The sequence below is a fragment of the Rhinopithecus bieti genome, unplaced genomic scaffold (genome assembly GCF_001698545.2).
Source record: "Rhinopithecus bieti isolate Rb0 unplaced genomic scaffold, ASM169854v2 scaffold_3947, whole genome shotgun sequence".
Classification (NCBI taxonomy): domain Eukaryota; kingdom Metazoa; phylum Chordata; class Mammalia; order Primates; family Cercopithecidae; genus Rhinopithecus; species Rhinopithecus bieti.
In genome coordinates, this window is record NW_016804220.1 from 524,492 (window position 1) to 535,508 (window position 11,017).

The 11,017-nt window shown below is 43.1% G+C and overlaps 1 protein-coding gene and 1 pseudogene across 1 annotated transcript in view; one reads left to right on the top strand and one right to left on the bottom strand.

Annotated features, from left to right (window-relative positions):
* Nucleotides 1–11,017, top strand: part of SEPTIN14 (septin 14) — an 89,106-nt gene that overhangs the window by 64,788 nt on the left and 13,301 nt on the right. Inside the window, exon 7 of the mRNA XM_017867300.1 lies at nt 603–735. Coding sequence (XP_017722789.1) covers nt 603–735 — 133 coding nt within the window. The remainder of the gene's footprint in view (nt 1–602; nt 736–11,017) is intronic.
* LOC108526514 (protein capicua homolog pseudogene) lies at nt 8,557–10,409 on the bottom strand (annotated as a pseudogene).

The following is an 11,017-nucleotide window of genomic DNA, read 5'->3' on the forward strand; positions in this document are numbered from 1 at the left end:
AAAAAAAAAAAAAAAAAAAAAAAGTATGGCACTGTAGTGTATATAATCCAGTTAATCCAGTTATATCATTCATTGTTCTTTGTAGACACCCAAAATTTAACTATCTTAAATGAATAATAATGATATTTTGAAAGACTTTTTGTTTTGTTTTAGAGGATTTTTGAAAATCGTCTCATACATTAGAGGTTTCCCTGAATTTTATTGTCAAAAGATGTGAAGAAGTATGATATGCTGGAAAGTGGTGGGGATAAGAATTCACTCATATAAGTGAAAAATTCTAGTATTCTTTACATATACTCTCTATATACTCTGATCTTAAGTATTGTGCTTTGGTTTTTACATCTTATGATATGGAAATTTCCATTTTGTGCTGCTAAACGTGAGAGAATGTTGGTAAATTTCCTTATATAGGATGTAACATACAATACATATTTTTTACATGTTTATACTAGCATTTTTTATTTTTTATGATGGAGTCTTACTCTGTTTCCCAAGCTGGAGTGCAGTGGTGCGATTTTGATTCACTGCAACCTCCGCCTCCTGGGTTCAAGCGATTCTCCTACCTCATTTTAATATAAGACTAAGAAAACATTTCTCTTTAGTTTTCAAGAAATCTTTGAAGCCAAAAGACAAGAGTTCTATGATCAATGTCAGAGGGAAGAAGAAGAGTTGAAACAGAGATTTATGCAGCGAGTCAAGGAGAAAGAAGCAACATTTAAAGAAGCTGAAAAAGAGGTCAGTACTGACAGTTTGATATAATTTGCATTAATTTTTAGGTGCCCTATTAATTTGGGGGTTTTAATCTCAAGAGCTTAGTTGATGTTTTTGGAGGATATTTGCTATTTTTCAAAAAGTAGCTTTTTACCATGTAGATTTGAAGATAGCACTTTATGAAATTAATAGTCTGTAGTTTATTTTTCTAGAGAATTTAGATAATTTTCAATTTAAATAACCGCCTTAAGATAATTTTATAAAAATTATTTATTTTGTTTATAATTTAAATTTTCATGCATACAAGTTTAATTTGTGACAAACCCAAGCTATTTACTCTGAGAAGAGTCCTTATACTGTGTTTTTTTTTTTTTTTTTTTTTAATGCTACTTAATACACTAGAAAGATTGTCTTCCCTTTTTATAAATAGAGCAAATATTGACTAGTGCTGGCCCTTGATTAATGAGAAAATTTTAAGTTGAGTAAACTACGTAAATTATTTATTTAATGTTATCCATGCCATTTCTAATAATGGAAGAAAAAGGGCTATAAAAAAAAAAAAAAAAAAAAAAGAAAAATAAAAAAAAAAAAAAAAAAAAAAAAAAAAAAAAAAAAAAAAAAAAAAAAAAAATTAAATATACGTTTTAATTATTTGCCACAAAATACGTTTTTGGTGAAGACAGTATTTTTGAAACGCGTAATTTTCTTTCTCTCAAGTGTAGGTGGCTTTAGTTTAAGAACATTTAGTTTAATTAGGTAAATTGGAACATAAACTTCCTTTTTCATAAGAGCAAAATGGTAATTAGGTGCTATACGCCAGATGCTTCACTCAAAGACAGTTGAATTGTAAGTAACAAAAATTCCGCCGGGTGCAGTGGCTCACACCTATAATCCCAGCACTTTGAGAGACAAAGGTGGGCGCATCCCGTAAGGTCAGCAGTTCGAGACCAGCCTGGCCAATGCAGCGAAACCTTGTCTCAACTAAAAATATAAAAATTAGCCGGGCATGGTGGTGCATGCCTGTAATTCCAGCTACTCAGGAGGCTGAGGCAGGAGAATCGCTTGAACCCAGTAGGTGGAGGTTGCAGTGAGCTGCGATCACGCTGTTGCACTCCAGCCTGGGCGACAGAGTGAGACTCCGTCTCAAACAAAACAAAACAAAAAAAAACCATTAGCTTAGGCATAAAGGAAAAAGTTTGGATGTATACAAGGGTATGTCATGGCATCCAAGGACAAGAGACATAGCTGGATCTCATGAAGACTTAAACTGAAACTAGGAAGTGACCAGAAACCAAAAGCAACCATTTAAATTTTCTTTCTCTCCCACTTCACCGCCCTTAGTTATGAACCTTATTCCTGTACGTCTGCTTCTTTTTTCTTTCTTTCTGGAGATTAGTTTCTTTTCCATATTTCAACTATGTGTTCTCTTAGGGTTGATTACATATCTTGATTATTGTCAATTAATACTGCAATAAACATGAAAGTGTAGATATCTCTTTGACATACTGATTTTCTTTCCTTTGAGTATGTAACTATTAGTGGGGTTGCTGAACCATATGGTTATTCTATTTTCAATTGTTTAATGAATACCCATATTTTTCATAATAGTTGTACTGATTTACTTTTTTATCAGCATTTTATAAAATTCTTGTAAACACTTATCTTTCTTTCTATAAAATCATTCTTGTAAACACTTATCTTTCTGTTTATCTAACAGATATGAAGTGCCATCTAATTGTGGTTTAAATTGGCATTTCTCTGATGATTAATGAGGTTGAGTATTTTTTCGTATCCCTATTTGCCTTTTATGTCTTCCTTTAAAAAATGTTCAGGTTCAGCCAAGTGCAGTGGCTCACGCCTGTAATCCCAGCGCTTTGGGAGGCTGAGGTGAGCGGATCACCTGAGGTCGGGAGTTTCAGACCAGCCTGACCAACATGGAGAAACCCCGTCTCTATTAAAAATACAAAAATTAGCCAGATGTGGTGGCATACGCCTGTAGTCCCAGTTAATCGGGAGGCTGAGGCAGGAGAATCACTTGAACCCAGGAGATGGACATTACAGTGAGCCCAGATCATGTCACTGCACTCTGGCCTGGGCAACAGAGTGAGACTCCATCGCAAAAAAAAAAAAAATTCAGGTTCATTGCCCATTTTTGGAATGAGGTTGTTTTCATACTATTGAATTGTTTGAGTTATTGTATATTTGGGGCTATTGTATATTTGGGGGTTATTGTATGTCTGATAACCCCTTATCAGATGTACAGTTTGCAAATATTTTCTCACATTTCATAGTTTGAGTCTTTACTCTGTCGATTGTTTTTTTTGGCTGTGCAGGAGCTTTTTAGTTTGATATAATTTTATTTGTCCATTTTTGCCTATGTTGTTTATGCTTTGGAGTTTGTATCCCAAAAATCATTATTAAGACCCAAGTTAAGGAACTTATCCCTAATTTTTTAAAGTAGTTGTACAGCTTTAGATCTTACAGCAGTTAAGTCTTTCATCCATTTTGAGTTGAGATTTGCATATGGTTTGAGATAAGATCTAATTTTGTTTTTCTGCATGTGGTCACATTTATTGATTTGTGTATTTGAATCATCCTTGCATTCTAAGAATAAATTCCACTTGGCCATCTGGTATTTAATGTGTGATCTAATTCAGTTTGTTAGTATTTTGTTGAGGATTTGCTAGTTGGCTCATCACAAATATTGGCCTATAATTTTTTTTTTTTCTCATAGTGTCCTCTTCTGACTCTAGTATCAGAGTAATAATGTCTTCTTCAAATGCATTTAGAAGTGTATTCTCCTGGCCGGGCGAGGTGGCTCATGCCTGTAATCCCAGTACTTTGGGAGGCCGAGGCAGGCAGATCACCTCAGGTCAGGAGTTCAAGACCAGCCTGGACAACGTGGTGAAACCCTGTCTCTACTGAAAATACAAAAATTAGCCGGGCGTGGTGGTGCACGCCTGTAATCCTAGCTACTCAGAAGGCTGAGGCGGGAGAATTGCTTGAACCTAGGAGGTGAAGGTTGTAGTGAGCCGAAATCACACCACTGCACTGCACTCCAGCCTTGGAGACAGAGCGAGACTCTGTCTCAAAAAAAAAAAAAAGAAGCATACTCTCCTCTTCCATTCTTTTGGGAAGACTTTTTTGTATTATTTCCATTTTATTTATCTATTTAAGACAAGATCTCGCTGTGTCACCAAGGCTGGAGTGAAATGGCGCGACCTCAGCTCATTGCAACTTCCAGCTCTCAGGCTCAAGTGATCCTCCCACCTCAGCTTCTCGAATAGCTAGGACTGCAGGTATGTAGCACCATGCCTGGCTATTTTTTTGTACTTTTAGTAGAGATGGGGTCACACTATGTTGCCCAGGCTGGTCTCGAACTCCTGAGCTCAAGTGATCTGCCCGCCTCAGCCTCCTAAACTGCTGGGATTACAGGCATGAGCCACTGCACCTGGCCTATTATTTCCATTTTAAATGTTCTGTAGCTTTCCCCAGTAAAGTCACCTAGTACTGCCTTTTCTTTGGTAGCATTTTTTGTTACTGATTAAATCTCCTTACCTATTAGTAGTCTTTTCAGATTTTCAGTTTCTTCATGATCCAATCTTTGTAGATTGTGTGGTTATAGGAATTTATTCCTATAACCAAGGTTATCCAATTTCTTTTTTAGGTTATCAAATTTTGTTGGCTTATAATTTTTCATGGTAGTCTCATGATCATTTGTGTTTCTTTGGTATCAGTGGTAATGTGTCACCTTTCATTTCTGATTTATTTGTTTGAGTTTTTTCTCTTTTTTTCTTAGTTTTTCTAAGGGTTGTTCATTTATTTATCTTTTAAAAAAACAGATTTAGTTCACTGATTTTTTTCTATTGTTTCTCTAGTCTATATCTTATTTATTTCTGCTGTGATCTTTACTGTTTTCTTGCTTTTACTGACTTTGCATTTGGTTTGTTTTTCTTTTTCTCTTGAGGTGTGAAATTACATTATTTGATCTATTTCTTTTTTCTTAATATAGGCATTTATTGCAATAAACTTCACTCTTAAACTGCTTTTGCTGTATCCTGTAACTGTTGATATGTTGCTTTTTATCTTTATTTGTGTCAAGATATGTATATTTTTAAATTTCTAATTTCTGTGGGTACATAGTAGGTATACATATTTATGGGATACATTAGATATTTTGATACAGGCATGCAATGTGTAATAATCACATCAGGGTAAATGGGATACCTATCACTTCAAGCATTTGTCCTTTGTGTTACAAGAAATCCAATGATACTCAGTTATTGTAAAAGGTACAATTAATTATTATTACATATGGTCACCCTGTTGTGCTATCAAGTACTGGGTCTTATTTATTCGTTCTAACCATATTTTTATACCAATAAATATCCTCACTTCTCCCCACCCCTACCACCCTCCCCAGCCTCTGGTAATCATTATTTCATTCTCTATCTCCATGAGTTTAATTTTTTTTTTTGAGATGAAGTCTTGCTGTGTCACCCAGGCTGGTGTGCGGCTGTGGGATCTCAGCTCACTGCAACATCTGCCTCCCGGGTTCAAGTGATTCTCCTGCCTCAACTTCCCAAGTGGTTGGGATCACAGGCATGTGCCACCACACGCAGCTAATTTTTGTATTTTTAGTAGAGATGGAGTTTTACAATGTTGGCCAGGCTGGTATCAAAATCCTGACCTCAGGTAATCCATCTGCCTCAGCCTCCTGAAATGCTGGGATGACAGGTGTGAGCTACTGCACCCGAATGAGTTCAATTATTTTAATTTTTAGCTCCCACAAGTAAGTGAGAACATGTGAAGTTTATTGTTCTATGCCTGGCTGATTTCTCTTAACATAAGGTCCTCCAGTTCCATCCATGTTGTTGCAAGTGACAGGATCTCATTCTTTTTATGACTGAATGGTAGTCCACTGTGTATATGTGACATTTGTTTCATCCACTCATCTGTTGGTGGACAGTCAGGTTGCTTCCAAATTTTGGCTATTATGAATAGCGCTTCAGTAATAAAATCTTTATGCTATTGATTTCTAATATTATACTATTGTGATAAAATATACATAATATGATTTCAAACTTTTAAAATTTGTTAAGAGTCATTTTGTGGCCCAATATATGATCTGTGTTGGAGAATGTTCCTGTGCCCTTGAGAAGAATGTATTCTTCTACTGTTTGGCAAAATAATCTATCTATGCCTCTTCGGTCTATTGGGTCTATAGTTATTCACATCTACTGTTTCCCTACTTACTTTCTGTTTGGATGGATTATCTGGTGCTGAAAGTGGGACACAGTAGTCCCCTACTGTTCTTATATTGCTGTAAGTTTCTTCCTTCATTTCTGTTAATATTTGCTTTATATATTAGGTGCTCCAATGTTGTCATGTATTTGACAATTGTTACACCTCTTTATAAATTGATCTACTATTATATAGTGATCTTGTCTCTTATGACAAAATTTGACCAAAAGTCTAATTGTCTGCAATGAGTATACCTGCCCTGTCCTCTTTTGACTATAATTTGGGTGGAATATCTTTTCTTTTCCTTTTTTTTTTTTTTTTTTTTTGAGACAGAGTCTCGCTCGCTCTATCACCTAGGCTGGAGTACAGTGGCGCGATCTCGGCTCACTGCAACCTCCACCTCCTGGACTCAAGAGATTCTCCTGCCTCAGCCTCCTGAGTAGCTGGGATTAAATGTGCCCACCACCATGCATGGCTAATTTTTTTTTTTTTTTGTTATTTTTAGTAGAGATGAGGTTTCACTGTGTTGGCCAGACTGGTCTTGAACTCCTGACCTCAAGTGATCCGTTTGCCTTGGCCTCCCAAAGTGCTGGGATTACAGGCAGGAGCCACCACGCCCAGCCATCTTTTTCTATTCGTTCACTTTTAGTCTAAGTGTGTCCTTAAGGCAAAAGTGAGTCTCTTGTAAGCCACATATTATTGAGAATTGTTTTTTTATTCATTCTGCTACTTTGTGTCTTGTGATTAGTGGGTTTAATCTATTTACTTTTAAACTAATTTTTATAGGTAAGGACTTACTATTATCATTTTATAATTGTTTTCTGACTGTTTTGTGGTTCCTTTGTTTCTCTCTTTCTGTCTTCCTTTGTGATTTGTTGGTGTTTTTGTAGTGGTAGGCTTTGATTTTTTTTTTTTTTTTTTTTTTTTTTTTTGAGATGGAGTTTTGCTCTTGTTGCCCAGACTGGCGTGCAATGGTGCAATCTCGGCTCACTGCAGCCTCCACTTCCCTGGTTCAAGCAGTTCTCCTGCTTCAGCCTCCCAAAGAGCTGAGATTACAGGCATGCGCCGCCATGCCTGGCTAATTTTTTTTTAATTTTTGAAATCGAGTCTTGTTCTATTGCCCAGGCTGGAGTGCAGTGGCGAAGTCTCAGCTCCCTGCAACCTCCACTTCCCCAGTTCAAGGTATTCTCCTGCCTCAGCCTCCTGAATAGCTGGGATTACAGGCGCCCGACATCATTCCTGGCTACTTTTTGTATTTTTAGTAGAGATGGGATTTCACCATGTTGGCCAGGCTAGTCTTCAACTTCTGACCTCAGGTGATCCACTGCCCCAGCCTCCCAAAGTGCTGGGATTACAGGCATGAGCCTCTGGTCCTGGCCTCTAATTTTTTCTTTATATTTTGTGTATCAATTACAAAAGTATGCAATTTTGGAATTGTGGCCACCATTATATAATGGTGGGAGGTAATTGTTTTGGGGTGAGTTTCTATACCAGGCCCCAACAGATCAGGCCAAACCAGTGTGAAGTCAAGTTTTTATTTTATTATTATTATTATTTGGTGTTAAACAGCTTTAATCTTGGTCATCGCGGCTTCTCGGCACAGTAATAAATACTGCACACGATCAACATGTTCTGTTCTGGGGAAGGGGGCAAGGGCAGGGGGAATCACCTTCTTAGAAAGTACAACCCAAGTTGGAAGGGCAGGAAGGGGTGGGGAGAAAACCCTCCTGGTGTCTGTGGCAAAGTACAGGAGCCCCCACCCCCAAACTAACCTGAGTCCAGCCCCTCTGGGGAAAAAAGGGGTGCATGAACTCCACCTATTCCACAGGTACTTTCTGTGGCCCAAGGCCTGCACCACACTCCAGCTTGCAGCCCTGGCAGGAGCTATGTTGCCTTAAGTGAAAAGCTTTGAAGGTCACACACTCCAGGTTATGTACAGGGGCTTGGAGAAGGGAGACTGCCCCTGCAGCCCCCCAGCTGCCCCCGGCACCAGGAGGGAGCTGCAGGGGTAGGGGATATATAAAAGAGGAGCAGGACTCATTCTGTCCTAAACTGGAAAGGATGAAATGGCTTTACCTGGGAGGAGATAACCATCCTATGCTATCCCCACATACTGTCCATGTCCTCAGAGGGTACTGTGTGTCCTGGGATCTTCTCCGGGGTCCCCCACCTACCTGTGGTAGCTGTGTGAGGGACCTGGGGGTCGGGGGCAGAGCTGGGGAGTCCCCTTTCAGCCAGGCTGTCCAGGCTGTCTGGGGCAGAAGCAGTGGTGGGACGGCCTGGGCGGAGCCAAAATCCAAGCTGGGTGAGGTGGGGTCAGGACCCCCGTGGGGCTGGGAGTCTGGATAGAGGCAGCTATGGTGCCAGTTGGGGCGGTCCAGGGGGAGAAGCCTCAGCCCTGGGGGCTTCTCCGTGGGAGTGGCCGCTGCATGATCTTCTGGGTACCTCACGGATCTTCAACTGCAGGTGAAACGGATGCTGGTGGTGGGTGCAGGGCCACCAGGAGCCGCTGCCTAGGTCCCAGAGGCTGGTACTGGGGCAGGTGTAGCCTGAAGCTGCTGGGGCCGCGTGGGCAGGATGTTCTGCACACAAACCTTGGAAGGGAAGATGTCTGCATAGCGGGCCTGGAGGGTGGCTGTGGCCTGGGGGACGGGAAGAAGCTGTGATCCTGGGAGAGCTGCATGACCAGGGCCCGCACTGGTCCAGCACCCGCAGTGAGGAGGACCACACCTTCTCGGACTCTGGCTCCCTGAGCCAGTCCTTGGTTTCTCTACCTGTACGGTTTCTCTACCCAGGGGGTGGGGTCCGTAGGGGGCCCTTTCTGCTGCCCTGCTCATACTCCTGGGCCTTGAACGTTCCTGGGCCCAGTGAGAAGGAGGTGGCTGCCAAAGTTGAGAAGGAAGCATCAGAGTACGTGGAGGAGGAGGATGGGGTGGGACCATAGCCTTTGCCAAGGATGCAGGTGAATCGGGGGACCCTGGGGGCTCAGGGTCCAGCAAGGGGTGGCAGGGGATAAAGGAAGAACAGATGACAGGTGCAAACACCTTCCCACCAAAGCCCTTGTTGCTCTCTGGGTCCTCCCCAGAGCTGTATGCACTCTCACTGTCGGTCACCTGCTCCTTGTACTTGAGATCAATGTCAGTGATGCTGAAGCCATTGTAAGCAATGACATCATCACCCCTTCCTCCTCACGGATGACCATGTGCTCCTCGTCACTTGCTGTGTCCTCACTGGCCACATGCTGGGAATGAGAAGCTCAGGTGGGCAGCAGCGGGGCTGCCCACTGGCCACCAAGGCACCTCCCTCACCACGGGCTGCCAAGGGGCCTGGAGCTCCATACTGGGTATAAGGCTTTGGGCCAGAGTCCGATGCAGCACCAGACACCACCTGCATCAGTTCCTGTAGTGCCTGATGGTCACTTCCCCACCGTCCAGGCTGCGTACCCCACTGTGGGAGAAGGCTCAGGCCAGGCTGAGCCAGGTTCCCTGTGTGCAGCCGTTCTGCCCCACAGAAGCTGCTCCTTGGTATCCCAGCTCTGGAGTGTCTGGGATACAACCACCAGAGGACACCCCAGGGGCAGTGGCAGTGCCTGTCTCTGACATGCTCTGCTCCTGCAAGCCCTTGTACCCTCCGACTAGCCCCTGGCTTGTGGGCTTGGCCTCCGAGCTGGACTTCGTTCGGTCCTTGTTGCAAGTGGGCCACCTTCACCTGGGAGGCCAGGTCATGGTACTTCTGCTTCTCATTGGGCCCCAGGGTGTTCCACCACTCACCCAGGATCGGCTGATGGTCCAGTTGTCCTGGTTGGGGTGACACTGGTGGGCCCCACCAGGGCCTGGTGCCACTTGCTGAAGATCATGACTGCCACTCATGGGCTACTGGATGTGATCCTTGTCCCATTTGTTGGGGCTGCGTCCATCCTTCTCAGATGAGTCCTGTTCCTTGGGCAGGGCACTGAGGGACTGGGCCTGACACCTCTGGGTGGTAGAGGCAACTGGATGTCAGAAGACATGACAGAGAGGAAAGCATCATCATGGTCAGTCTCTGTCTCACTGTCTAGCAGGGGCTCCCCTGAGGGGCCCAGGGCTCCTTGTCTGTGGTGGGAGGTGGGCCCTTATCAGGTTCCACCACCCACAAAGTGTATGGGGGTCCAAGCCCTGGGCTTTCAGGGCAGGTGGCTCCAGGGGGCCGCCCAGGGTCAGCACTCTCTGTCCCACCTGGTGGATGCTCATGAGCAACAGCTGCCAACTCGGCAGGTTCTTTTGTCTGGTTGGAGGCCACTGAGTGGCTGGCAGGTTGCTGGGCCTCATGTGGCTGCAGGGAGGGGTCAGGAAGAGGACAGAGTACCAAGGGAACACAGCCACAGAGCGAGGTTCCACGTTCCTCTACACGAACGAGCCAAGGCCATGGGAGGCCTCTCTGGATGCAAGCATCAGGGGCCTGTGGGCTGAGTGCATGGTCTGGGCAGGGGGTTCCTGGCAGGGGCTCACACCTCCTCAGCCCCCTCCTCAGCCAAGGTGACTTGGGCCCAGAGAAGGGGGGTGGGAGGAGAGTAGGAGGCCAAGCCTCAAGTTTTTTTTTTTTTGAGATGCAGTTTGGCTCCTGTCACCCAGGCTGGAGTGCAGTGGCACAATCTCAGCGGCCACCACCACACCTGGCTAATTTTTTCTATTTTAGTAGAAATGGGGTTTTGCCATGTTGGCCAGGCTGGTCTTGACCTCCTGACCTCAGGCGATCCACCCACCTCGGCCTCCCAAAATGGGATTACAGGCATGAACCACTGCGTACAACTTTATTCTTTTTTACTTGAAAACTCCCTTAAGCATTTCTTTTAAGGTAGACCTAGTGGTCCTGAATTCCCTCAGCTTTGTTTGTCGAGGAAACATGTTATTTCTTCTTTCTTTCCGAAGGATAGCTTTGTCAGACATAGTATTAGTTGCTGGCAGTTTTTTTCTTTCAGCACTTTGAATGTATTATTTGATTCTCTCTTGACCTGCCAAGTTTCTTCTGAGAAATCTGCTGATAGTCTAATGAAGATTCTCTTTTTTTTTTTTTTTTTTTTTTT